The sequence below is a fragment of the Humulus lupulus genome, chromosome 8, assembly GCF_963169125.1.
Source record: "Humulus lupulus chromosome 8, drHumLupu1.1, whole genome shotgun sequence".
NCBI lineage: Eukaryota > Viridiplantae > Streptophyta > Magnoliopsida > Rosales > Cannabaceae > Humulus > Humulus lupulus.
The window spans coordinates 5,635,514-5,663,427 of record NC_084800.1 but is presented as its reverse complement, the minus strand read 5'-3'; the positions used below and the strand labels follow the sequence as shown (position 1 = coordinate 5,663,427).

The 27,914-nt window shown below is 36.3% G+C and overlaps 3 protein-coding genes and 1 pseudogene across 5 annotated transcripts in view; all 4 read left to right on the top strand.

Annotated features, from left to right (window-relative positions):
• Positions 1 to 8,404: 8,404 nt before the first annotated feature.
• On the top strand, positions 8,405 to 12,151 carry LOC133794308 (cysteine-rich receptor-like protein kinase 10; annotated as a pseudogene).
• A 3,770-nt stretch (positions 12,152 to 15,921) lies between these two features.
• Positions 15,922 to 16,972, top strand: LOC133794313 (cysteine-rich receptor-like protein kinase 34). Its single transcript, XM_062231524.1, has 3 exons — positions 15,922 to 15,944; positions 16,100 to 16,250; positions 16,396 to 16,972. The coding sequence occupies exons 2-3, from the start codon at positions 16,107 to 16,109 to the stop codon at positions 16,720 to 16,722; spliced, it is 471 nt and encodes a 156-aa protein (XP_062087508.1). The 5' UTR covers positions 15,922 to 15,944; positions 16,100 to 16,106; the 3' UTR covers positions 16,723 to 16,972.
• A 3,362-nt stretch (positions 16,973 to 20,334) lies between these two features.
• On the top strand, positions 20,335 to 24,973 carry LOC133794929 (cysteine-rich receptor-like protein kinase 10). The gene is made up of 7 exons (XM_062232371.1): positions 20,335 to 21,170; positions 22,688 to 22,830; positions 23,018 to 23,145; positions 23,679 to 23,889; positions 23,966 to 24,203; positions 24,381 to 24,531; positions 24,647 to 24,973. Exons 1-7 carry the CDS (start codon positions 20,335 to 20,337, stop codon positions 24,971 to 24,973), a joined length of 2,034 nt encoding a protein of 677 aa, XP_062088355.1.
• A 1,709-nt stretch (positions 24,974 to 26,682) lies between these two features.
• The window catches only part of LOC133794309 (cysteine-rich receptor-like protein kinase 10), a 28,367-nt gene continuing 27,135 nt past the window's right edge, over positions 26,683 to 27,914 (top strand). The window contains exon 1 of one of the 3 annotated variants that reach the window (XM_062231511.1): positions 26,683 to 27,789. In XM_062231511.1, coding sequence (XP_062087495.1) covers positions 26,961 to 27,789 — 829 coding nt within the window. In that variant the 5' untranslated portion in view covers positions 26,683 to 26,960. The remainder of the gene's footprint in view (positions 27,790 to 27,914) is intronic. The other 2 variants (XM_062231515.1, XM_062231514.1) reach the window with 2 other exon arrangements.

The window sequence follows — 27,914 nt, the reverse complement described above, 5'->3', positions numbered from 1 at the left end:
TTGTTGCCTCACGTTAGCCAGAGAGTCGGCCTTGACGCGGGCAGCCTGGGAGGCTCGGAATGCCCTTTTGAAGTCAGCGGAGAAAGTTTTCCAGGAGCTGATTGATTGTTTCTTGCTTTGTTTGAACCACTGTCTGGCTGGTTCGATCAATGTGGAGGGAAATATCAAACACCTCAGCTCAGGACCAATGTTGTGGGCCATCATCAGGGTGTTGAACATCCCCAGATGATCCGACGGGTCTCCATCTCCGTTGAATTTGGACAGGTGTGGCATAGGGAAACCGGGTGGGTAAGCCGTTGCTGTTATGCTGGGGGCGAAGAGCTCGAGCTCGTCCCCCGAATCATATTCGTCTTTCTCTTTCTCTGACAGGAGCTCATTAGCTCCTCCATCTGAGCCAGGCGCTCAAGGGTTTTGTCCTGATTTCCTTGGTTATTCCGGGGCTACTCAACAGCTCCAGATCCACTGTGTACGTTTGGTGGGTTATTGCCCCTCCTATCTTGAGATAGGTTATTTGGGGCGTTCCCACCGTTACGCACCTCGGACAGGTCTCCCCCTGAGCGAGCATGGCTGCCACCTCCTACTGGCTCTCCTCTATGAGAGTTAAGGCGATCTCGAAGGTCACCCCTCGGGGTGGCCTGAGGACTTTGCGCCGAGCTTAAGCATTGACGCAGGTCTCCACCAGAGAGGTCGCTCTGGCGATTGCCGGTCCAGTAGCTCTTGTTAGAGAAGCTCGGAGTCTGCCTTTGGGGGCGAGGCTCCGGGCTCCCTCTTGGCGCCCTGCTACGTCGGGAAGGTCCCGTGGACGGTGGGTTTCTCCTGCTACTTCCATAAGCTGGAACATCGTGGATGGGCCGACCAGGAGACGGGTACCTTATTGGAGACGGAGGATGCCTGATCGGAGATGCAATCCTGGTTCCGTCAGGGCGGATCAAGTTAGGTGGGGGCCTTTCAGCCCTGCCAACCTGCGGGTCCCGCGCCTGGCGATCTGGACAAGGCGCAAGACGGCTGGTGGGGATGGGCTGGTGCTACGAGCCCTCCTCGGATCTCCTTCTGGAACTCCCTCGAGCCTTCCTGGGCGCGCTCGAGGCTGGCTGTGAACTGGGAGTTGAAGTTCGGACCGAGCGACTATACTGTTGCTCGACTCTAGGCATTCCTTCGAAGTTTGCCTCTCGACGATGCGATGAGGGAACAGAGTTGGATGTTGGAGGTCTGTCCGAGCGACTAGGCCTGGATCGATTACCTCGGCGGGACTTATGAGTCTCGCCTTGTCTCTTTCCGACGTTACCGTCAGTTGTAAGAGGGGGTAGTCGGGCCAACACCTCCTTAATTTGCTGATTAGCTTTCGCTAGTTGGCTCCTCAGCTGAGCATTTTCCATTTCTACCGCAGTGTAAAAACTTGGGTTTGGATTAGGTGGCCGGGGCGCCAAACTTCCAGCGTCATCTTGGCCCACCGGCTGCTTGCCCGGCCGCTGCTGGACCTCAGGGACTTGCTCACCGGAGCTGGCAGCATGATGAGCCTCCTGCCCATCATGTTGTTCCACCTCGTTACCGTGTCTTGATCGAGTGGTCACCATAGTTGGATGTTTGCGATAGCACCAATCTAACCAGGCTCTCAATGAAAGCACCAAACTGTTGACGCGGTTCTTCGCCAACAGGTAATTAAGAAAATAAGAGGAAGGGATTAGTGCTTATGTTGAACCGAAATAGATGAATGATCTTTGTAAATGCACTGGTGACACAATCACGTTTTTTAGGTGGTTCAAAGGTTAAAATCCTTCTACTCCACCAGTCAATATTATTGCTATATGCTGGGTATTCTTTTACAGGGTATTTCCTTACACAATAGAATCCAACCCTTTGCAACTCCCAGGGTCTCCATATTTATAGGAGAGGGCACCTGAGAGTTGGTAAGAAGGTCATCCCGTGACCTTCTTACCTATCATGTCAACTCTATGACATTCATGGTTAATTCCTAAAACCTGACACATGAAGTGTGGTCTAATTAATAGGTAAGGGAGATAATGGGCCGCACGGCCCAATCCAGTCGTGGGTGTCTGAATACGCACGTTCATGCTGCGTGTCCAAGAAGTCAGGGATATATCAGACACGTGATGTCTGATATATGCACGTTTACCTTGCGTGGTTGACTTTATAAAAGGTCACAGGCTCTAACTCTTGCTCGTACCACAAGCTGGATGCTTCCCTCGACTTGTGGCCTTCAGAGTCCCGACTCAGTCCTTAAGTAATCTTGGTGAACCTTTGGATACCCCGAGCTAACGAGGTAGGACCTGACGACAACAGCTCCGGTCATGGAGGATCCACGTGACTGATATAATTTAGGCTGTATCTCAGCTCGCTAATAGCCCGTTGGAAAATCAGGGCGTACACCGGTAATGTACTAAATTACCAAATTACCCCTAGGCTCGTCCTGTGCCCGGAAATTAATCATGTTATGACAAAACTGCTAATTTGCATTATAAGATCGTCTCATGTCGAATAGCTCCAATATATCCACATTATAATGTGGTCTCATCTATAAATCATAAACATGCACATAAATATACAGATATGCAATTATCGTCATATATTCAACATAATAATGCAATAAATCACATAATTGCATAATCAATTATGGCCTTCATGGCACCCTAATCCAAGCATAAACCACATTAAAAAATTTGGGATATTACAATATATATTGCAAATTATCATTATTCATACAATAATCAAATTAGAATATATTATTATGATCCATATATTGCATACATTTGACTATCGTCAATTATTAAATCAATGAAATACAATAGAAACAAAGGGAAGCACAAACTTCATAAATAAAGACAACAACGATTCATATATTACTACACAAACATACTCATTTTGTGTGAGTCAAACGCGTTAGTCAACGCAGTTGACTGATGTCGTTGACCAATAATTCACTACTACAAAAAAGGATTTTTAAGACTCGCGGGGTGCGAATCCTCTATTTGAGAGCCTTAAAAACTGAGGTTTTTTAGAACTCGCGTTGCAAGTCGCGAGTCCTAAAAAAAATTATTTTTAATTTTTAAAAAATTAAATAGTAGCCAATGTAGCACCCACATTATTTTGATATAATATAGTCAATAATCACATGATTGCATTGCATTGCATTATATATCATACAATATGTATAATTTGAGCATATGCATATTCTTATAAGTGTTTTCATGTATAAGTATAAAAATTATGTATGTGATGTCTATATGTATGCTCAATATTATTAACCTTGTGGCATTTGAGTTGTCTTTTATGGGTGTTTGATGTGCTCAAGATATAAGAAAGTATGAAAAATATGGACAAGGCATGGAATTAAGTGAGAAAAGTGAGATATAGAAGGCAAAAGATGTTAAGTGGTGAAAAATAGTACAATGTCGATTACTAGTATTTCGGGGTAAAATTGAGTATTAGTGGATTTACCAAATATAATTGAGGTATGATTAAGGTCTCATTGATGAAGTAAAAATGGTTTTAGAACCATTAGATCAATTCTTGATGGGAGGTATACATAATCAGTGGTATTGATGCAAAGTGAAAACGAGCTTAGCATAAGTGCGCTACGCTCGATCGGGTAAGCATACCTATTGGGTATGAACTCATATGGACCTAAGGTTTGGTGTGAGTGTTTTACACATAAAGATAATAGGCCTAGCAGATGATTAATTCGAAATTATTGAAGTGATAACGTTTTCATAAGTCAAAAGGTGAAATGATGAGGTGAAAGGTGTCAAATTTTGATACAATAAGGCCAAATCATTGAAAATAAAGAATTTTCATCAACCTTATCACTTTGCACGACCATTACTCTGAAAAACAGAGAGAAAAGAAAACCAAAAACCATTTCTTGGCTGGTTTGAAGAAATTCTAAGGAGATCCAAGTGAAATCAAAGCCAAAGAAGTGGATTAAGCTTAGTTCTAGCCTTTTTATGGTAAGTTCTTGTACTTGGAAGTTAAACTATGTTTTTGAATTTTTCTGAGAGCTTATCTATGGTGTTTTATCTCTTTTTAAGATATTTCTTGGTAGTTTCCAAGTGGTTTGAGGTTTAGAAAAGCTAGAAGAGATTGTTTTCGCCGAAAAGTTGCTCAGTAAGTGAAATTTTGTGTTTTATGAGGTTTTTGGGGTTCTTGGAGTACAAACTGATTTTTGGTTATTTGATTGAGTTTATAAGAGAGTATATATGTTTATAAATGTTTGAATATATGTGGAGACTCATTTAATTTGGGTGATGATCTAGGAGATTAGAATTTTATCAAAATCGGTATATGATAACTTTATGATGAATCATGTTGGTATTTGGGATATATGGTTATGGAAGGTTATTTGATGTTGATTATTGGTTTATTTTGATATTTGAGGATAGCTAAAATTAAGGGGAAACTCTGTCAAAATTTCTCCAAATGTCTAAGGTAAATTTAACGCTCGATCTAGGTAGTTTAAGGTATTTTAGGCATGAATTAGATATGAAATTTGATATGATGTTTTATGGGTATTTTTAAATGAGAGTTCAATGTATTACTGCCATCATTATGATGAGAAATCCATGCCATTGTCAGGATAAGCACATCAACACCTAAGACACCACTTGTTACACGGTGAATTATATTTTGGACAGAAGGTAAGTAAAGTACTCAATTGCAACACAAGAATTACATGTTATGTGAAAGTATGCATTATATGAATATTTTGTGAGTAAGTGGTATTAACATACATTGACACTTCATCACAAATTTGTTTGCATGACATAATAGTGATATGGTAAATTATTATATGATATAAGACCATGCATGATATTATGATGATTAATTATATGATGCATTTGCAAGTTTTGTGCAACATAAAAGAAAGTTGTAATAAGAAGTTTAAGTTCAGTGCCACTGTTTTGAAAAGGCAAATGAAAGTGTTAATAAGTGTAAACGGAGACCTATAGTAGGCTTATAGTGGCTGCCCAATAATTTGGGCTAGGTTTTAGTGAACCAATTATATTGTTTGCCATGTTTCTGTTTTTATTTCTCCTCCATATGAGTTATTGTTATGTGTATTGACACCACAGTGTGTGGCCGCATTAACTCTTGAGCCCGACGGGGCAACGATGGAATAAGGTTTTTAATGTGCCCTACTGTGGTGATGGCTAGCTGGAGGAGAACCCATGGGATTTTATATTATATGTGTAACAAGCCCTGCAGGCATTGACCAATTCAAACAGTGTGCACAATATTAAGGGGCCCAAAATTTAAAAAGAAGTTGTGTATATCCATTGATATTGGGTAATCATTAGCATTGCATGCATTACTTTGCTTACTGAGCTTTAGGCTCACAGTTGTCTTGTGTTGCAGGTAGAGAAAGAATTGTGTGAATGACATGAGGAGAACTGAAGCATGGTCCTGATCCTGATTTGTACATATAAACATATCGACCTTTTTGTGGGTTATTTCAGTTATCAGTGTGATGTTTGTAATAAAGTGTGAAGTTATGTTTTGAAAACAAATTGAGTTATTTAATACTTATGTATAATATATTTGAGACACACTTTGTGTTTAATGTAAATAATGTGAAATAAGTTTTCAAGTTTAAAAGAAAACGTCTAGACTTCCGCAATAATAAATTATGATATAGTTTTAAAACGTAACACCTCAAATATGATTTTAACTAAAATAAGTGAGGGTGTTACAGCCAAAGCTCCCGCCGGAGCTTCGACGATGACGACAGCGCCACCACCCCACAGTGGTGGTTCGGTCCGATCCTTTAGTGGGTTTTGAAGCCCAAAGTACAAGGAATGCAGTGGTGGTGGTCATTTGGCTTGAAGTAGCTCAAGGTGATTGGAAAATTCCCAAAACGTTTTGGAAACCCATATGGTTGCTGAACTTTGGAGGCTCCGTTGACTAGGCTAGGGGGTGCGTGAGGCCATGGGCTTACAGGACTGGGGGTTTCGGGGGCCGGGGAACGCCGTGGGCTGGTGTGTGTAGGCGGGGGTGGTTGGAGCACTATCATTTGTGGTTGGGTAGTGGGGTTTGGTGAGAGAGAGAGAAATGTGGGAAGAGAGCAAGGAGAGAGAGAAAGAGAATGGGTTGTTTTTTTTTTCTTTGTGATTTAATATATATAATAAAAATTTAGTTAAAAAAAATTATTCAAACTTTTAGGACACACATAAGTTTTTAGGGCTCGCTTTGCGTGTCCTAAAAGAAATTATTTAAGGACTCTCAGTGAGTTTCCTAAAAAGTCCAGGAACTTTTGTTAAAAAAAATTCAAACATTTAGGACACACATCAGTTTGCGAGTCTTAAAAAAAATTCTTTAAGGACTCTCAATGAGTGTCCTAGATAGTCCAGGATATGTTTTTAGGGCTCGCATCTAGGTGAGTGCCCCAAAAAGTGTCCTAAAAGCATGTGTTTTGTAGGAGTGATTAGCATTTGTGGCAGTTGGGCACTACCACAAATTAAAGGGTTGCGTAAGTTACAACACTTACGCTGTTAGTGGGGGCCGTTTGAGTCACTTAGACATTAGCGTCTTTATATATTTTATATAAGTTCTACTTTATTAATTATTTAGTTTTAATATTTTTAGTAAATTTTTCTTTATATTTTGTTAACTTTTTAATTTTTTTTAATTTTGGGTTTAATAGTTTGCATATGAATATATATTAAATTGTTTGTTTTCTTTAAGTTCTATTTTATTATTTATTTAGTTAGAATATTTTTAGTATATTTTTCTTTATGTTTTGTTAACTTTTTCAAAAAATAAATTATTTAATTTTGGTTTTAAGTATTTAAATGGGTATATATAATTAAATTATGTGTTTTCTATAAATTCCACTTTATTGTTTATTTACATATAATAGTTTTAGTATACTTTTCTTTATATTTTGTTAACCTTTTCATTTATTTTTTGTTTATTGGTACATTTGAATATGTTTTTTGTTGACGAATTTGTTGGTGAGATCAAATTTTGGAGGATTTTATATTGGAGGTAATATTTTTGACCTTAATATATAATTAAGATATTGAACTTAGTGGAATGTAGGAATTATAAATTAGTGCAAAAAAGTTCTGGAATTGTGTACTGCGATGATATAAGGCTAAAATTATGCATTTTTTATTGATTAATTAGTTTGTTGTGTTTATGTGATAAACATATGTTCATTTAACGTTGCGAAATGTGATAGAAATAGGGAAAATGTTGTCCCATTTTAGTTTAGATTTAGTAATATGAGAATTATGCATATTTGATTGATATGTTGAATACTTTTGTGTTTTATACGTGATGTATACATGTACGTTTTAAAAAATTTCTTTCTATTTCCACTGTTGTTTTTCTGTTTTTGCTGCCGTTTTTTTTAATCAAAATAGGCCAGGCGAATTGACATAAACATTTGCAGTTTTCCTAGTTAAAATATTATGTGGCAGTTCCTAATTGACGCAAAAAATCACATTTTTTTAACTTTTATGGCAGTGGAGCACTGATGCAAAACAATCTGTCATTTACGTCAGTGGATCAGTGATGCAAACATGATATTTGTGTTAGTGGAGCACTAACGCAAATGTCTGGCATTCACGTCATTGGAGTACTAATGCAAACACGAATATTAAGCTGGTTTGCATCATGAGATTTCGCGTCACTTTTAAAATTGACAAAAAAAATCAATTGTGGCCGTTAGAAACTGACGTAAATAACTATTTTTGTAATAGTATATGCATAAATAAATATTCATATTTTCACACATCATTTAAAAAAAACACTCAACTTTGTGCAAATCATCCTAACTTTCGAAGAATTCTCTTTTATAACTCTAATTAATAGCGCCATTCAGTTAAAAAGAAGTGATGCAAATGACTATTTTTATAGTAGTATATGCATAAATAACTCTAATTAAAAGAATTATCTCTTTTATAAATCACCCTTCAGTTATAACATATTGTTTTGAGTCAATTTAATATTGGGTATTACTCATTAGAGTAAGGCTAAGTATTCGTAGTGTCCTATACAGCTTACGTTGCAATACCAATATTCTATTATTATGTATGAGTGGTGTCCATATCCTAGCAAATGCTCTTACCGTTAAAAAACATTTAATATAAATCACACATGCCACACCCCCAAAACCTGGTTTACATCTGGTTCGGACTTTTCTGCCTTACTTAGTTGTTCCAATTTCTTGCATTCATTATATTCTCACAATTATTTTTATTTTCAACCAATCGTACGACTTTGATAGCAATTAAGTATTACGACAAATCACCATAGATTAGTTTTTCTCTATATATGGGCTCACTAAAGGTTGACTTGGTCCTGAAGGTTGACTGGGTCTTACATTGATTCATTGTCGTACCCCACATAGTATTAGTACCCACTACTACTAGTTCCCCTGCCTGGGCAAACATTACCCCTGTTCTTGCAACTTGATGACGATTCATATTACTCATCAAAATCTTAAGAAAAAAACTTAGAAACTTAACCACTCAACTTTTGTGAGCTTATCAAAGCAGAAAACGCTAAACAAAAATAATTATGCTAAATTTGATAAAAATTCCCAATACCCTTTTGTTTCTTTCGTCGTTACTAATCATCTCGATTGGGCTTAGCGTTGGAGCTAATGTCCCTACTTACCTCTTCCACGTCTGCACAAACGCAACCACTTACACCCCTAACAGCATCTACCAAAACAATCTCAGGAACCTCCTCTCATCCCTTTCTTCCAATGCCTCCAGTGAATCCCATAACACCACCGCCGGTGAAGGCTCCTCCTCCCCCGTCTACGGCAGCTTCTTCTGCCGTGGAGACGTCAACACCACCGCCTGCCGTGACTGCGTGACGTTCGCCGTCAAAGACGTCGTAAAACGGTGCCCTGTGCAGAAGGATACCATGATATGGTACGACGAGTGCCAATTGCGCTACTCCAACCGGTCGTTCTTCGGCACCGTATACGAATCCCCAGGAGTCTATCTACTGAACTCGGCCAACGTCACCAACCCCAACCAGTTCAACTTGATGGTCAACACGGCCACGAAGGGGGCAGCGGCTGAGGCGGCAAAAGGCGTCCCAGGGACAAGAAATTCGCGACGAAAGAAGCCACCGTCAACGGGTTCCAAAGGCTGTACACCCTTGCGCAGTGTACGCCGGATCTGAACGCCTCCAGTTGTGGTAGATGTCTCACTGATGCCATAGGACAGCTTCCCAATTGCTGCTCTGGAAAGGTTGGGGGAAGAGTCCTGTTTCCTAGTTGTAGTGTTAGGTACGAGGTCTATCCCTTTTACAATCAAAATGCATCAACTCCGCCACCGGTTGCCTCCCCGCCGGCGTCGCTGCCGCCTCCAAGTTTCACATCAAGTACTAAAGGTGCTTCCATTTTATTACAATCACTGGTCTCATTTCATATATCTTTGAAAATGGCTTTTTGAATCTGGTGGGAAGGATAATTGTTTTTTGTGAAAGTTGCCTACCATCTTTGATTGTCTTGTTTGTTAGATGAGATGTTATTGTAACTAATCATGAATTCTGAGATTGTAGGATAAACATATGAAACTTAGATTAGTTTAACATTAATTCAACAATCATTTAAAATATAATAATTAATTTAAAATTTCTTCTTCTATTAAATTTGGGCCCAAGCTCAATAATAATAACATTTATGACTCATCATACTTTATGTTCTAGATCTCTTTTTTTTCAATCTTTTTCGTACGATTTTTTTTTTTTGGTCTTTTTGTGCGACGATCTGCCTTGTTGCAAGTGGCAAGATATTATTTTCCACTAGAAAATGTCATTATCACAGCTTGCTTGTTTGTCTTGTAATGCCACTGTTATGAGACATGTATCTCTCTACCTACCTATATTAATTTGCCTCAATGTAATAATAATGAAATTAGTTATTAAAAAGAATGAAAGCTTGAATAAATAATTATTATATTTAGATTTTTCACTTAATATAAACTTATATTTAAATTGTTAGATCACTTCTACTTCTATTTGTTCTATCCCCTGTTTTAGATAAATGGCTCTGTTTTTGCAAGATTTTGGAACTTGTAAGTGCTGATAAAGAATTAGTATTTTCCCAGGTAAAAGCAAAATCTCAGCCCGAACAATTGTTGCCATAGCCGTACCAATTGCTGTCGCTGTGCTCCTATTCATATTGGGATTCTGTTTCTTAACCAAGAGAGCAAAAAAGAAGTACACTCTGGGTAAAAAAAAAATAGATTTAGATGTTCTTAATATATTTTCTTCATTTGTTTTTACTTAAAAAAGGGAATAAAAAAACTCTATTAAGTATAACTATAGCTATGCAAGAAAAAGATTTTTGCTTGTCATGTGCCATTTAATTAGTGTACATTTTTTATTAATTGGTTGTGTATAGCTAAAGGGGGTGACGATATGACAACCCCTGAGTCCTTGCAATTTGACTTGGCTACAATTGAAGCTGCCACAAACAAATTCTCAGCTGATTATAAGTTAGGGGAAGGGGGATTTGGTGAGGTTTACAAGGTAGAATATGAATATATACTTTTACTACTTGTTATATGCTGTTGTAATATTTTAATTCATTAGTTACTCAAAACAACTAATTTAATTCATTCTCAGGGTACACTTCCTAATGGACAACAAATAGCTGTAAAGAGGCTATCAAAAGGTTCTGGACAAGGTACAGAAGAGTTTAAGAATGAAGTCGTAGTATTAGCTAAGCTTCAACACAGAAACCTTGTGAGATTGTTGGGATTTTGCTTGGAAGGAGAAGAAAAGTTGCTTGTATATGAATTTGTTCCCAACAAAAGCCTTGATGGTCTTCTATTTGGTATGTCTTGTCTTATTATGTATAATTTATTTACAATGTTATCTTGCTAGGTGTTACACATTTTCTAAGTAATGTGCAGACACTAAAAGGCAAGAAGAGTTAACGTGGGGCATACGATACAAGATTATAGGAGGGATTGCTCGAGGCATTATGTATCTTCATGATGATTCTCAGCTTAGAATTATACATCGTGATCTCAAAGCTAGTAATATTTTATTAGATATCGATATGAACTCAAAAATTTCTGACTTTGGAATGGCAAGAATGTTTGACGTTGATCAAACTCGAGGAAATACAAATAGAATTGTTGGCACATAGTAAGTTATTCAACTTGATACTCTCTTATATATAAAATTTATATTTGAAAGACAAAATTTTTTTTTATAGATTTATTTTGATTAAGTTTTATATAGTCTTGTTACACATCATTATCTTTAACTTAATGACTAAAGTGCTTTATTATGTCATATTGTAGTGGTTATATGTCTCCGGAGTATGCAATGCACGGACAATTCTCTCTTAAATCCGATGTGTATAGTTTTGGCGTCTTAGTTCTTGAAATTATCAGTGGCAAAAAGAACAGTAGTTTTTATGAAACAGATTATGCTGAGGACCTCTTGAGCTATGTGAGTTTGCCTATAAAATTAGCAATTTATTTTGATTGTCAAACCCAAGCAATAAAAGGCAACATATATATATATAATAATTGATTTACTAATGAATTAAGTATATATATATATGTGTGTGTAATTACAGGCTTGGAAACTTTGGAAGGAGGGAAATCCCTTGACATTATTGGATCCAACATTGGCAGATTCTTATTCGGAGAACGAAGTTGTGAGATGCATCAACATTGGGCTATTATGTGTTCAAGAAGATCCAGAAGACAGACCAACAATGAAGACAATAAATCTTATGTTTAACAGCTACTCAATCACCCTGGCAGTTCCGAAACAGCCAGCATTTTACAGTAGAACCGATACGGACATTCCATTAATGGGACTAAAGTTTGATGAGTCTAGAAGCGTTGGGGTTCCAGCTTCTATCAATGAAGCATCAATAAGCGAATTTTATCCTCGTTGAATATATAGTACTAAAGCAATTAAATATTGCAAAACAAAATGCATGCATGCATGCGTGTGTTTTAATTTAATGTATTTATATTTTTCTTTCTAAATATGTGTAACTAGACAAGTTGCTTAGCATGGTGTTTAAGTCATCCATAGTGAGACGTTTAGAAGCTTCAAATAAATGTATCCTGTTTCACATTAGAAAGAAAAGAAAAAAAAAACTGTATCTTGTTTCAAGTCAATAGAAATAAATTATTATGTGTAATTATTGTTGGTATTCAAAGTCTATACCAAACCTTGTGTAACGCCCCAACTCCTGGGACTGTTACGGTGTGCCTTGTAAACAGTGCTAAACTTGCTAATCGAGTCATTTGGCCAAAAACGTGAACTAAGCATGATTAGCGGTTTAGGGATTAAAAACTTTGGTTAAGATGTAACGTTTCACTAGAACGTTTAATATATACATTGGGATCCCGAAAATAAAGTTTCAGAGTCTATTACAGAAAAGTATTTACAACAAGCCGTTCTAAGCGGCAAAACAGGGTGCAACCCTAGTTCCACTTTAAACCTCGGCCGTGGCGGACGAGCAGTTGCATATGTACACATCATCACCTAAGCTCTTCAACTCAAGGATGGTCTAACTTCCTCTTGCCTTTACCTACACCACGTAGCACCCGTGAGCCGAAGCCCAACAAGAAAACACAATATAACATGATATAATATCAACAACGATCATAATAACCATTCAGGACTATCTGTCCAAACAAATAGGTGGCAATAGCCAAAAGTCACAGTAATGAGCATCGCTCCCTCTAGCCATGTGACGATAGAGTCATCAGGGCTTAACTGATAAATGATCATTTCATAAGTTTGATTAGGACAGGTGCATGGTGAATGGTCACCAACATAACCTTCCTCCCGACTCTAGAGTCGTGCTATGGACAACGTCCCCTAGCCATGTGACAGACAGTCTCCGGGGTCAGATACCTTGGTTATAAACATCTGGTCATAGACCAGGCAAGCACTTATAAGTTCTTCGACCTTAGGTTCGGTTCCGCATTAATGCCATGGTGCTATTCAATGCGTGATCGTCGACCTTAGGGTCGGTCTGGCACTAGTGCCTTCGAGCCACTCAATGCATGACCCTCAACTTTAGAGTCGGTCTAGCATTAATGCCATGGAGCCATTCAATGCATTATCCATCGATCTTAGAGTCGGTCTAGCATTAATGCCATAGAGCCATTCAATGCATTATCCATCGACCTTAGAGTCGGTCTAGCATTAATGCCATAGAGCCATTCAATGCATTATCCATCGACTTTAGAGTCGGTCCCTGACTAGTCAGTGTCATACACAAGTAAGTCATGCTGCCAATCATATATCACACGTTCCATATCCATAAACAAGATACTCAGCATGCTTACTAAACAGGTACTAGTACAATTAGGACCAGGCATAAACACAGAGGCTCAAGCTCTGAACGATATCATACTCAGTATACAAACATGTCCTAACCACATGCTTCTCATGCATCATATGCAATATATCCAGCAATCCCACATGCACCACTAACAGCCATGCATGTCATGTTTAATAACCAACCATCATGCATCAAGAATAGCCATGCATGTCATTCATAATAATCAACCGGCATGCATTAATAATAATCACGCATGTCATACTCAATAGTCAACCAAAATGCATCATAATAGCCATGCATGTCACGTATACACAGGGTGCAGTTTTCTTACCTCAGATCCGAGCTAGAAACAATATAAGAACGACCCTTGAGAACGATCAACTTTTAGTCATTTAGCGGTCACCTAATCATAACCAAATATAAGGTATCATCAATAAAAATGGTCAACATAAGTTCCCAAATCAATAACTAGCCTCCGGGACATCAATCCCCACTTAACCGGGTACTAGGTTCAACCCCGAGGCCTATGGCTTGAATCCCCAAGCTTAAAAACATGTTTTTTTTGTCAAAATGGCCTTAAGGGCCGCGGCCCTCCCCTGCTGCGCCACGGCACGCCCTTCAGACAGGAGGGCTCCCTCCTGACAAACACCAAGGGCCGCGGCGTGTCACGGGCCGGCTATTTGGGGATTCCAACTAGACGGAACGTGCGGCACTTGCAGACTCTTCAAGCTAGCAAGTCAGCCTACAACACACACCTACAGGCAAACAAACTCAGCGGTTAGCCACATACACATCTCGGACATGCAACGGGCAATAACGAAGTATGAGCAAGCACAAAGCAAGTCATTCCTAGGAACGTCCACACAACACAAAGCACACAACAAGGCAAGTGGCACACAAAGGCCCAACGAAGGTAACAAACAAGTAACACATAAGCAACAAGGAAGTACACAGGGGCAAGTATGGATAAATGTTATTTCATTAATATATAGCCTTGATAGGGCAAGGGAGTACACAGCTTTGGCCCCTATCTGCTGATGGCCATGGTGCTTCCCTAAGTCACCAGGTCACCTCCCCCTAAGGAGCCTTCTAGGGAAATAAAGTCTTCCCAGGAACATATATGATTTTTGTCTGGGAGACATATGCAATATTACAAAACTGCCACTACCCTATCCCATGAGGTTGCTTGGTGCAAGACTTGACTAATGATCAAGCACCAAGGCATGCTCATTACAAAATGGCCCCATGTGGGTGTGCCAAAGGGGCAGCACGCCACACTCTCCCCCACTCAATCCTTCGGCGCCCTCGACGAAGTAGCTTGTAGATCTTCAATCTTCTGCGTGAGCTTCTTCAAGTCTTCCGCCCTTTCCCAGCTGATCTCGTCGTCAGCGAACCCCTTCCATTTTACCAGATATTCTTTATGCTTTTTACGGTCAGTGGTGACCGTCCTTTCTGCCAGGATTTCTTCAGGTTGACGCTTGCTCCTTGGCTGAACGATGACTCCTCCTCTGGTTGACTGGTTGCGCGCTGGATTTGCTGGATCTTCGTGATACGGCTTCAAGTTGCTGACATGAAGGACCGGGTGTATCTTCATCCAGGCTGGTAGTTCGACTTTGTATGATGTTAGGCCAACTTTTGAGATGATTGAGACCGGACCCTCGTACTTGCGGACGAGTCTGATGTCTTTGTCCCCTCGGAATCTCAACTGTTCGGGCCTCAGCTTGATTAACACTAAGTCACCTGCTTTGAACTCCAGTGGTCTGCGCTTCTGATCAGCCCACTTCTTCATTCTTTTCGATGCTTTTTCTAAATAAGCTCGGGCAATCTCTGTCGTTTTCTTCCAGTCTTTTGTGAAGTGAAAGGCTCGCGGGTTTCGACCGCGATATTCATCCACTGTGTGGGGTAACAGTGGCTGCTGTCCATTAACAACTTCAAAAGGGCTCTTATTCGACGAAGAACTCTTTTGAGAGTTGAAACAAAATTGAGCTACATCGAGTAGTTGCGGCCAATTCTTCTGATTGGCATTGACAAAGTGGCGCAAGTACTCCTCCAACATCCCGTTGAATCTTTCTGTCTGCCCATCTGTCTGCGGATGGTAGCTCGAGGAAATGTTCAGTTGTGACCCCAAGAGATTGAACAGTTCGGACCAAAAGGTCCCAGTGAATCTTCCATCTCGGTCACTAACAATATTCTGGGGCACTCCCCAATATTTGACAATGTGTTTGAAAAATTGTCTGGCTGTCTCTTCTGCCGAACAGTACTTCGACACTGGGATGAAAGTTGCATACTTCGAGAATCTATCCACGACCACCAAGATCGCACTTAAATCTCCTGTCTTCGGAAGACTGGTGATAAAGTCAAGCGACACACTCTCCCATGGTCGGCTTAGGACTCGCAAGGGCTCCAACAACCCAGGTGTCTTGTTCCTATCGACCTTGTCTTGCTGGCAGACCAGACAGGTCTTGGTGTACTCCACTACATCGTCTCGCATTTGTGGCCAGTAGTATCCCTGCTTCAAGAGGGCATGGGTTCTCTGCCACCCTGGATGACCTGCCCACAGAGTGTCATGACACTCGCTTAGTAATGTCCTTCGCAAATCTCCAGCTTTCGGAAATACAAATAGAATTGTTGGCACATAGTAAGTTATTCAACTTGTTACTCTCTTATATATAAAATTTATATTTTAAAGACAAAAAAAATTTATAGATTCATTTCGATTAAGTTATATATAGTTTGTTACACATCATTATCTTTAACTTCATGACTAAATTGGTCTATTATGTCATATTGTAGTGGTTATATGTCTCCAGAGTATGCAATGCACGGACAATTCTCTCTTAAATCTGATGTGTATAGTTTTGGCGTCTTAGTTCTTGAGATTATCAGTGGCAAAAAGAACAGTAGCTTTTATGAAACAGATTATGCTGAGGACCTCTTGAGCTATGTGAGTTTGCCTATAAAATTAACAATTTATTCTGATTGTCAAACCCAAGCAATAAAAGGCAATATAAAAATATATATATCCATTACATATAGAATGATTGATTTACTAATGAATTAAGTATATATATATGTGTGTGTAATTACAGGCTTGGAAACTTTGGAAGGAGGGAAATCCCTTGACATTATTGGATCCAACATTGGCAGATTCTTATTCAGAGAACGAAGTTGTGAGATGCATCAACATTGGGTTATTATGTGTTCAAGAAGATCCAGAAGACAGACCAACAATGAAGACAATAAATCTTATGTTTAACAGTTACTCAATCACCCTGGCAGTACCGAAACAGCCAGCATTTTACAATAGAACCGATGGAGACATGCAATCAATGGGACTAAAGTTTGATGAGTCTAGAAGCGTTGAGGTTCCAGCTTCTATCAATGAAGCATCAATAAGCGAATTTTATCCTCGTTGAATATATAGTACTTAAGCAATTAAATATTGTAAAACGAAATGCATGCATGCATGCGTGTGTTTTAATTTAATGTATTTATATTTTTCTTTCTAAATATATGTGTAACTAGACAAGTTGCTTAGCATGGTGTTTAAGTCATGCATAGTGAGACGTTTAGAAGCTTCAAATAAATGTATCCTGTTTCTCATTAGAAAAAAAAAAAGAAAAAGAAAAAAATAACTGTATCTTGTTTCAAGTCAATAGAAATAAATATGTGTAATTATTCTTGGTATTCAAAGTCTATACCAAACCTTGCTACAAAAATAAATAAAGTCTATACCAAACCTGTTGATAGTTGGATTTTCAGGAACCCAGAATTCCCTTTAGTTATTTTAATTAATGTGAAAAAGAAGTCACTTTGTATCGTGGGGCAGAGGGACCCTCATCGTACATTAGACCACTAATACTAAGATAAGGATATCAGTATTGTAGTGGACAAAATCTGTATACTTGATAAATAATAGTCCAACAAGAAGTCAGTCAGCCCAATAAGCTATCTAACTAGCCAATAAAGCCCAAACCCATGTAAAATAGGCTCGCATATACAAAGTACCATCCAAATACCAAAAATCATACCCGGACCCGAATTCGGATACACTCAGTCAGCCAAGAACCTTGAAACAGTCAAGGCCCCCATCACGTTCGCCAAGAATCTCGGAACGAAACCACTTGGAGCGAGTCAAACTAATCAGAAAGACGGAAGAGGACGGGACGAAAAGGAGGACAATAAATAAGACCATCAGAAGTTGAAAAAAGGCATGAGATAATCACCGAACTTTCTTTACTCTCTAATTGAAACAAAGACCACTCTATTTCTGAGCAATCTAGTCAAGCAAGACTAATTAGACAGTCTGATTGGACCTGACCTAGTCGCTTGACACATCCGTCATCGCCACCGTCACTCTGACCATTTTATGACTCCTCCATCCATCATTATTTCGATTATTCATATCTTAATTTTATTGCTTTCTATTAGCTCTCATTACAACCCGACTGACTTGAGCGTCAGAGTCTCTTTGGCTGACACCCCACCGGTGCTCCCAATTGAACTCTCGTCTCTCTTCTCTTTGTTCTTGACAGGTTGCTGGTGCCCATCTAATCAATTGTAGGAAATCACCTCTACAAGTATTAAATGATAAGAAAAGATAAGGATATTAGTAAAAAAAGGATAAAAATGTCAAAGCATATATATTAAGTACTAAATTGTAAAGTTTAAAAAATATAAATGTTAAAATAATCATAAAAGGACTAAATTGTATTCACATATTAAAAAAAAATTATAAATAAAAAATTCAGGGGCATCAGCCCCATTAGAGCACTCACCTACTTTTTTAATTTTTTTTTTTTTTAAGGAGCTCTATTCTTTCTATAGATGTAGAGAAAAAAATAGTAAATTTTAGAATATCTATAAAATGAAGATGAGAAATAAAACATCTCATGGAGACCTATTTTAATATCTTTATCTAATATTTTAGAGAATTATTTATTTTAAAATTACTGAGAGTGCTCTTAGTTACCATGTAGGTCCATCAGAGTGTTATATTACATGCATGTTAGGGGTATAATACATTTTAATTTGTTTAATGATATTAGGTTAAAATGTAGTTATTATACTACTAATTGTTTTGTATACTATTTAATTAGGAAAATTACAATTAATGATAAAAAATAATTTTATAATCTTAAGATATTTTTAAAAATAAATAAGTTATTTTCAAATAAATTTTAAGTCAATAATTTTATGACATCAATATATTAATTAATTAATAAATGAAATAAAAATTGAAATAAGTATAAAACATAATGAAAATAATTTATTAAGAAATGAAAGTGAAATAGAAATAATTTTATATAAATTCATTTTATTTAATTTAAATAGTATTTAAATTTTAAAGAGTATTACAATAAATATATTAAAAACTAAATGAATAAAAAAATTAATAATTGCAAAAAATTAATAAAACTATGAATTAATCAAAAGAATAATCATCCATAAAATATTTTTTTATCAACAATATATACAATATAAAAAAAAAAATTAGAGGGGAGATCTGATATATTATTTTAAGAGGAGATCTTATATATTCATATTGCCTAGATTTGAGTGTAGTTAATGGTATTGCACCAGTTTAGTTTATTATAAATATTATTCTTTCATGATATTGATTAGTTTAATATTTTGTTTCCAAAAAAAATATTTAGGTTATTTGAGTCTCTAATAATTATTCCAATAAATACATATCAAATTTGACATATGGACGAATATGCACGCATACGTATCATACTTGTTTGCGTAATAATAATGAAATTCTCCAATATCATGCTAAGAATAGCTTAGATTTCCAAAAAAAAGATGACATTCATTTGATGAAAAATAAAAAAGAATATTGAGAATTAGAGTGAATGAAGCTGAAATAGTTACTTTCAAAACAGTAGAAAGAAAATGCAACAACTGGAATGAGAGAGCTAGAGTCGAAAAGAGGATTCGTACTTTTAGTATTTTCGATACTTTAATATTTAAGTAGCAACTCTGTTTTTTTTTTTACATTATGGTGTATAATATAGTTACAAATAATTTTTTACAAATTTTTAATAAATTTTAGATAATTTAAGATATCAAAAATCATGATTTAAATAGATTGTTGCACGTGTGCTTGTTTTAACATTTATACTCACATGCAACAAACTATTTGAATCCTTATTTACACACTTTAAATTATCTTAAATTTCTTAAAAATATATAAAAAAAATCTCCTCCAATTATATTATAAATAATCATGTAAACAAAATAAAATTGCAACTTATCTATGTAAATATCAAAATACCCATTGATAATAACTAAAAACATACACTATAGTAGTGATACTTTATTTATATATATATATATTATTCTTTCTATGACAAGTTTATATTGTGAGAAACCTAATTATATTTAAATTGAAGAAATAAAAAAGAAACAAATGGGAGCATAGACTTTACTAATACAAAGAAGTACAACAATTTAAAATAAAATTTGAAAAACTTGAGAGCATTACAGTAGAACATTTTATATATACATGAATTAACGATTACTTATTAAAAAAAACAAAATGATTACTCTTCTTGACTTTGGAAAAGCCATCGCTATAACGAATTTATAAATCTAATAAGTTTTAATTAAGCGCCATTCAATCAACTCGATGATTATCATATTATTTTGTATCAGTCATGTCCATATCGTGCAACATGCGAATACTTTTCCCTTTTATAAAATCATACATTAACTTCCTTCACACCCTCATTCCCTTTATTATAAATCCGATTCGGAACCTTAGCTTGAATCCAATCTATCATTATTATCTTCTCACATTTATTTTTCTTTTCATTCAATTAATAGTTCTACTTTGGTTTGAACTTTAATGACTGTAGCGTACGGTTGAGTAACTTGAGTTGACCTAGTTTTTACTCACTAACTAGTTCCTCCTGCCTGGGAAAACATTATCTGCCATCCCGCTCACTTTCACAGTTCTTGTAGCTTTAGATAATTAACGCCTCATCGGTCCCATTACTTAACTTTTGTGAGCTTATCAAATTATGGTAATTTCCACAATAAAACTTCCCAATACCCTTTTGTTTCTTTCGTCGTTACTAATCATCTCGATTGGGCTTAGCGTTGGAGCTAATGTCCCTACTTACCTCTTCCACAACTGCACAAACACCACCACTTACACCCCTAACAGCATCTACCGAATTAATCTCAGAAACCTCCTCTCCTCCCTTGCTTCCAATGCCTCCACCAGCGAGTCCCACAGCACCACCGCAGGTGATGAAGGCTCCTCCTCCCCTGTCTACGGCAGCTTCTTCTGCCGCGGAGACGTCAACACCACTGCCTGCCGTGACTGCGTCACCTTCGCCGTCAAAGACGTCGTCAAATGGTGCCCTGTGCAGAAGGAGACCATGATATGGTACGACGAGTGCCAATTGCGCTACTCCAACCGGTCGTTCTTCGGCACCGTATACGAACTCCCGAGAATCTCTCTTCTGAACACGGCCAACGTCACTAACCCCAACCGGTTCAACTTGCTGGTCAACACCACCACCAAGTTGGCGGCGGCTGAGGCTGCAAAAGGCGTGCCAGGGGGCAAGAAATTCGCGACGAAAGAAGCCAATGTCAACGGGTTCCAAAGGCTGTACACCCTTGCGCAGTGTACGCCGGACCTGAACGCCTCCAGTTGCGGTACCTGTCTCAATGACGCCATAGGACGGCTTCCCATATGCTGCTCTGGAAAGCTTGGGGGAAGAGTTCTGTTTCCTAGTTGTAATGTTAGGTACGAGGTCTATCCCTTTCACAATCAAAATGCAACAGCCCCGCCACCGGCAACCACCCCACTGCCGCCGCCTCCACCTTCTACATCGAGTTCTAAAGGTACGTACGTACTTTTATTTTGTTTTATTTCAATCACTGGTCTCTTTAAAATTTTGTAATTAATAAAGTTTTTAGTTTTATAATATTATTATTAGTTTCGAGTAGTGATGAAAAGAATGCTATTGTTGTTTTACGTGGAAAAAAAGTTGCCAACCATCTTCGATTGCCATGTCAATTAGTTAGATCATGGATTATGGTAATTGATTGTATGCATTTGAAATGAAAATTAGTTAAAAAAAATGAATTCAATAATCATCTTCATCTCCACTATTCTGAAATATATACATCCATGATCAAATTAATGAGTAAGAACTCTCAAAAATTAGAATATCCAAAATAAAAATAATTTAACCATATGCCGATTCTTCTTATTAAATCACATAAATAAAGTCTTAGCCAGAGCTTATAATTAAGTTTATTGTTAAGTTCCTTTTTAAATAACTTTGGGTCTGATTGGTTCGCGATTGAAAAATTGTATTTTTGAAAAGTGAGATTCTGAAATGAAAATCTGAATTTAGTGACTAAAAACATGTTTCTGAAAATGTGATTGGTTCAATATCTGTAAACTGTATTTGAGTTTTAAAAAATTGAATCTGTGATTGGTATTAAATTTGAATGTGTGATTGGTTCAACTGATGTTTTTTTTTTGTCATAATTAATGTTGTTTCCAACTAATTAGAGACACTAACTATATTTAGAAATTAACGAGAAATGAAAAGTTTACAATATTATATTTTTATAATAAATACACATTTTTCGTTAGATAACCCTTCTAAAAATTTGAAAAAATCAAAATTTATGTTTAGAAATATTAATTAACAATTATAAATATGAATCATTGATTTTAATCCATAATATTAAAGTAATCATTCATATATAGTAATCATTAAAAATACACTCATATATATAAATATATATTATATATACTAACACACACTAACACTAGTAAGTCACAGTGAAAAAATTGAAAAATAGAGAAAACAATATATTGGTGTTTTCAATTATATAGGCAAAAGTTTAAAATCATATTCAAATTTTGTTTTAGGAAACAACTAACCAATCATGAATTATTGTAGGCCCACTTATTTTTAGTTTTTTGGAAACATAAAATTGAATCATAAACACATACCAATCACACCCTTTATATTCTTATATAAGTTAACTTTAAAGATTAAAATTTCGTTCTTATAAATTTAGGTCCAAAACCTCAATAATATTAATAAACAAATATCATGCCACGCACTCATCAGGATCAGGGGTTTTATATGTTCCACGAGCTTTTCTTTTTTTTCGACGCCAATTTTTGTCATTTTGTGCAATGGTGTGGCAACGCAAGGAGATAATTGTCATTATTCTTTTGAGCTTATAAATGTCCAACTAGATATATATTTATTATTTACCAAATACATCCTAAATCGAATTACTTTTATATTTGTTATATTGGTTTGTCCCCCTTTTGTAGACAGATGGCTCTGTTTTCACAAGATTATGAATTTATAATTAGTGCTAATCAAGTATTAGTGTTTTCCCATGGCCAGGAAAACGAAAAATCTCAGCCCCAACAATCCTCTCCATTGTCGTCCCAATAGCTGGCGCTATGCTCGTCCTATTTATATTGGGATTCTTTTTCCTAACCAAGAGAGCAAAAAAGAAGTACACGTTGGGTAAAGGACAAATCAAGATGTGTTCAATGTGTTATTTATTATTTTTCCTCAGTTTTTTTCCTTGAAAAAGGAAAATAAAGAAAAAAAAACCATATAATATAAATTTAGCTAAGCAAGAAAAATATTTTTTGTTTGTCATGTATCGTTTAATTAGTACATTTTTTTCATTAATTGGTTGTGTGTGTAGCTAAAGGAGGTGACGATATTACTACCCCTGAGTCCTTGCAATTTGATTTGGCTACAATTGAAGCTGCGGCAAACAAGTTCTCAGCTGAGTATAAGTTAGGTGAAGGGGGATTTGGTGAGGTTTACAAGGTAGAATTTGCCAATATTTTTATAATTATTATTATATGCTGTTGTTACTAGTAATTAAACGCCAGTTTGATATTATTTTTTGTTTTTTTTTTACAAAATTGTGTTTTCAAACGTGAGAACATATAATTTTTTTTTGTAGTTTTTAAAAAATAAGAGATTTTTGGTTAATATTTTCTAAAATTAAATTTTTAGTTTTATTTTTTTAAAATTTTAAATAAAAAATTAATAAATATATTTACAAAGACAGCTATCTTTTAAAAGTTTATAATGAATAATGAGATAAAGTAATGTGAAAAACAAAACGATGAAAAATAAAGAGAGAGAAAGTATTTTAAGAACAACAGAAAACAACTTTTTATCGTTCTCAAAATTTTCTGATTTTTGTAATTTTATTTTTAAAAATTATTTTATGAAAATAATGTCAAAAACTCTTACTTGTTTTCAAAAGAACAGTTTTTAGCTTTTAAAAACAAAAAAACAATTTTTTTGGTTAAAGAGTCAAACACCCACAAAGTATTTTAATTAATTCTCAGGGCACACTTACTAATGGACAACAAATAGCTGTAAAGAGGTTATCAAAAGGTTCTGGCCAAGGTGCAGAAGAATTTAAGAATGAAGTTGTAGTATTAGCTAAGCTTCAACACAGAAACCTTGTGAGATTGTTGGGATTTTGCTTGGAAGGAGAAGAAAAGTTGCTTGTCTATGAATTTGTTCCCAACAAAAGTCTTGATTCCTTTCTATTTGGTATGTTCTGACTTATTGTTTATAAATTATTTTTAATGTGACGTTCTAACTATGTGCTTAAACTAATAATGTGCAGACATTGAGAAACAAGGAGAGTTAACGTGGTCCATACGTTACAAAATTATAGGAGGGATTGCTCGAGGCATTCTATACCTTCACGAAGATTCTCAACTTAGAATTATACACCGTGATCTCAAAGCTAGTAATATTTTATTAGATGCTGATATGAACTCAAAAATTTCTGACTTTGGACTGGCAAGAATATTTGATATTGATCAAACTCAAGCAAATACAAATAGAATTGTTGGTACATAGTAAGTTATTCAACTTTAATGCACTCTTATATACAAAATTTATATTTTAAAAAAGAAAAGGCATACGATTACACATAGATTTGTTATAATTAAGCTATAAATACAAAATATTTAGATATATATATTGTTATTATATATTTTTTTTATTATTATCTTACTTTGTTATATTGTTGGTAGTGGTTATATGTCTCCAGAATATGCAATGCACGGACAATTTTCCCTTAAATCTGATGTGTATGGTTTCGGTGTCTTGATCCTAGAAATTATTAGTGGCAAAAAGAACAGTAATTTCTATCAAACAAATTATGCTGAGGACCTCTTGAGCTACGTGAGTTTGACTATATAGTTAATAATTTAATTTTAATTTTTCATACTCAAGTGAAGGGGCTTCCATTATGCATAGAAAGATAATAAGGTACTTATTATGTGTACAATAATTACAGGCTTGGAAGCTGTGGAAGGAGGGAAATCCCTTGGAATTATTGGATCCAACACTAGAACATTCTTATTCAGAGAATGAAGTTATGAGATGCATTAACATTGGGCTACTATGTGTTCAAGAAGATCCAGAAGACAGACCAACAATGAAGACAATAGTTCTTATGTTTAACAGTTACTCAGTCACCTTGGCAGTGCCGAATCAGCCTGCATTTTATAATAGAACCGATGCGGACATGCCATCAATGGGACTAAGGTATAATGAATCTAGAACCGTTGGATTTCTAGAATCTACAAATGAGGCATCAATAAGCGAATTATATCCTCGTTGATTAATTTTAATTAAGTAATGAAATATGAAACAAAATGTAATGCTTTCTCTTATTATCTATTATTGTATGTGGTTGATATTTTGGGATTTGAGTGTTGTTGAAGTTCTTTTTGTATTAGTGGTTTGATACTTAATGCTAATTAAACTTTCTTGATTATTTTTTTAATGCAATAGTTGTGATAATTAAATACATTATTTGATTGGTTTTTCCCTCAATATTTTCAATTTGTTGATTAAGCTTCAAGAATAAAAGTAATATGAATGACGTTAAGATATTTCTCGAATAATTTCTTTATTTTTTTTAAATTTCTTTTTTATCGGGCAATACTTTTTTTAATTGAAATTTGGGACCCCTGATGTTCCGACTGCTCCTGGTCCTGATAGGAGAGGTCGGGGTACTCAAGGTGGCCGTCAGGGAGGCGGTGATTCATGAAGGACCTATCCAGAATGCACGAGGTGCAAAAGACGCCATCCGAGCGAGTGTCAGGCTAAGGCCTGCTATGTGTGCGAGGTGGTGGGACACCTAAAGAAAGACTGCCTAACAGTGAAGAAGGGTGAAGCAGGAAAAGTGAATAACTTGACTCCAGCTCAAGTATTCACTTTGACGCAGGCGGAGGCCGAGGCTAGGCCGAGATTAATCTTTCGAGAATAAAACTCAGTCAGAAAAAATTCAAAACTTAAAATGAGAGTACTAAAAAAAATATCATTAATAATAATTCAAGTGATCGAGAGAAAATTGCACCCCCACTCTTACATTGGCAACATTCTTAAAGATATCATTTTAATTTATAATAACTTTTTTTAAGTTACTTTCCATTACTATATGCTAGAAAAACTAATTTTGTTACTCACTCTCTAACTAAATTAGCTTTGTCTATGACTGATCATGTGGTATGGTATGGTGGCAAGCCATCCAGTTTGTATGAATAATAGAGTAATTTTGAATATATAATATTGAAATAGAATTAATAGAGTAATTTTGAATATATAATATTGAAATAGAATTAAGCCTGTTTATAGAAAAACCAAAGAAAAAATGATTGTATGATCAATTTAGGATTTTGGGGGTTATTTTTAATTGATTTATATATATATTGCAAATTATCGCTATTCATGCAATGATCAATTTAGAATATATTATAATGACTGAAATATTACATATATTTGACTGTTGCCAACTATTAAATAAATGAAATAAAAAAGAAACAAAGGGAAGCACAAACTTTATTATCAGAGACACAACAATTCATATATGCATAAGTAAATGTTTATATTTTATTATTTTCACTCATTTAAAAAAAAAAACATACAAATTTGTGCAAATTATCCGAACTTTCGAAACGTCGTATCTTTTATAATTTTAATTAATAAGAGCACTTCAGACATAACATATTATTTGGATGGTGATATTTGGCACTTTAAATACTTAACTGATTAATGATAAAATATGTGACACCAATATTGACCATTCAGTGGTGTCCGTTATCATAACTATTATTTTGTATTCCAAACTGTGCAAAATGCAAATCATACGTAGTGATACCTACCCCACCCCATTTAAAACAAAATTGACATTTCAAACCTGGTTTTCATCCGGTTCGGACTTTTCTGCCTCGTTATTTGTTCCAATTTATCACATTATCTTCTCACATTTATTTTTATTTTCAACCAATTGTACGACTTTGATAGCTATTATGAATTACGAGTTCCTTTACTCAAAAAAAAAAAAAAAAAAATTACGAGCACCTTAGATTATTTTCTCTGTATGGGCTCACTAGAAGACGAAAACAACTCATCAAAGGTTGACTTGATCATGCTTTCATTGATTTATTGTCTCCTACCTGAGCGAACATTATCCCTGCCCTCTACTTACTTCTACTGTTTTTGCAACTAGCAATGATATTATTGCTCATCAAATCTTAAAGAGAACCTAGAACCACTCAACTTTTGTGAGCTTACCAAAGCAGAAAAAGCAAAACAAAATAATTATGCTAATTTCGACAAAAACTCCCAATACCCTTTTGTTTCTTTCATCGTTACAAATCATCTCGATTGGGCTTAGCGTTGGAGCTACTGTCCCTACTTACCTCTACCACAACTGCACAAACGCCACCACCTACACCCCTAACAGCATCTACCAAAATAATCTCAGGAACCTCCTCTCCTCCCTTTCTTCCAATGCCTCTAGCGAATTCCATAACACCACCGCCGGTGAAGGCTCCTCCTCCCCCGTCTACGGCAGCTTCCTCTGCCGTGGAGACGTCAACACCACCGCCTGCCGTGACTGCGTGACTTTCGCCGTCAAAGACGTCGTAAAACGGTGCCCTGTGCAGAAGGAAACCATGATCTGGTACGACGAGTGCCAATTGCGCTACTCCAACCGGTCGTTCTTCGGCACCGTGTACGAACGCCCAAGAGTCTCTCTTCTGAACACGGCCAACGTCACCAACCCCAACCAGTTCAACTTGATTGTCAATACGACCACGAAGGGGGCAGCGGCTGAGGCGGCAAAAGGCGTGCCAGGGGACAAGAAATTCGGGACGAAAGAAGCCAACGTCAACGGGTTCCAAAGGCTGTACACCCTTGCGCAGTGCACGCCGGACCTGAACGCCTCCAGTTGTGGTAGATGTCTCACTGATGCCATAGGACGGCTTCCCATATGCTGCTCTGGAAAGCTTGGGGGAAGAGTTTTGTTCCCTAGTTGTAGTGTTAGGTACGAGGTCTATCCCTTTTACTATCAAAATTCATCAACTCCGCCACCGGCTGCCTCCCCGCCGGCGACGCCGCCGCCTCCAGGTTTCACATCGAGCACTAAAGGTATTTTCATTTTATTACAATCATTGGTCGCTTCTCATATATCTTTGAAAATGGCTTTTTGAATCTGGTGAGAAGAATAATTGTTCTTTGTAAAAGTTGCCTAGTATATCTTTGATTGTCATGTT

Excerpts from the sequence above, each read along its gene's own strand:
- LOC133794929 (XM_062232371.1), top strand. The coding sequence starts at position 20,335 with ATGGTAATTTCCACAATAAAACTTCCCAATACCCTTTTGTTTCTTTCG. Across the intron at positions 21,171-22,687 it reads ACATCGAGTTCTAAAGGTAC|TGTTTTCCCATGGCCAGGAA; the intron begins GTACGTACTTTT and ends ATCAAGTATTAG. Across the intron at positions 24,204-24,380 it reads AATAGAATTGTTGGTACATA|TGGTTATATGTCTCCAGAAT; the intron begins GTAAGTTATTCA and ends TATTGTTGGTAG.
- LOC133794313 (XM_062231524.1), top strand. The coding sequence starts at position 16,107 with ATGTCTCCAGAGTATGCAATGCACGGACAATTCTCTCTTAAATCTGAT. Across the intron at positions 16,251-16,395 it reads CTGAGGACCTCTTGAGCTAT|GCTTGGAAACTTTGGAAGGA; the intron begins GTGAGTTTGCCT and ends GTGTAATTACAG.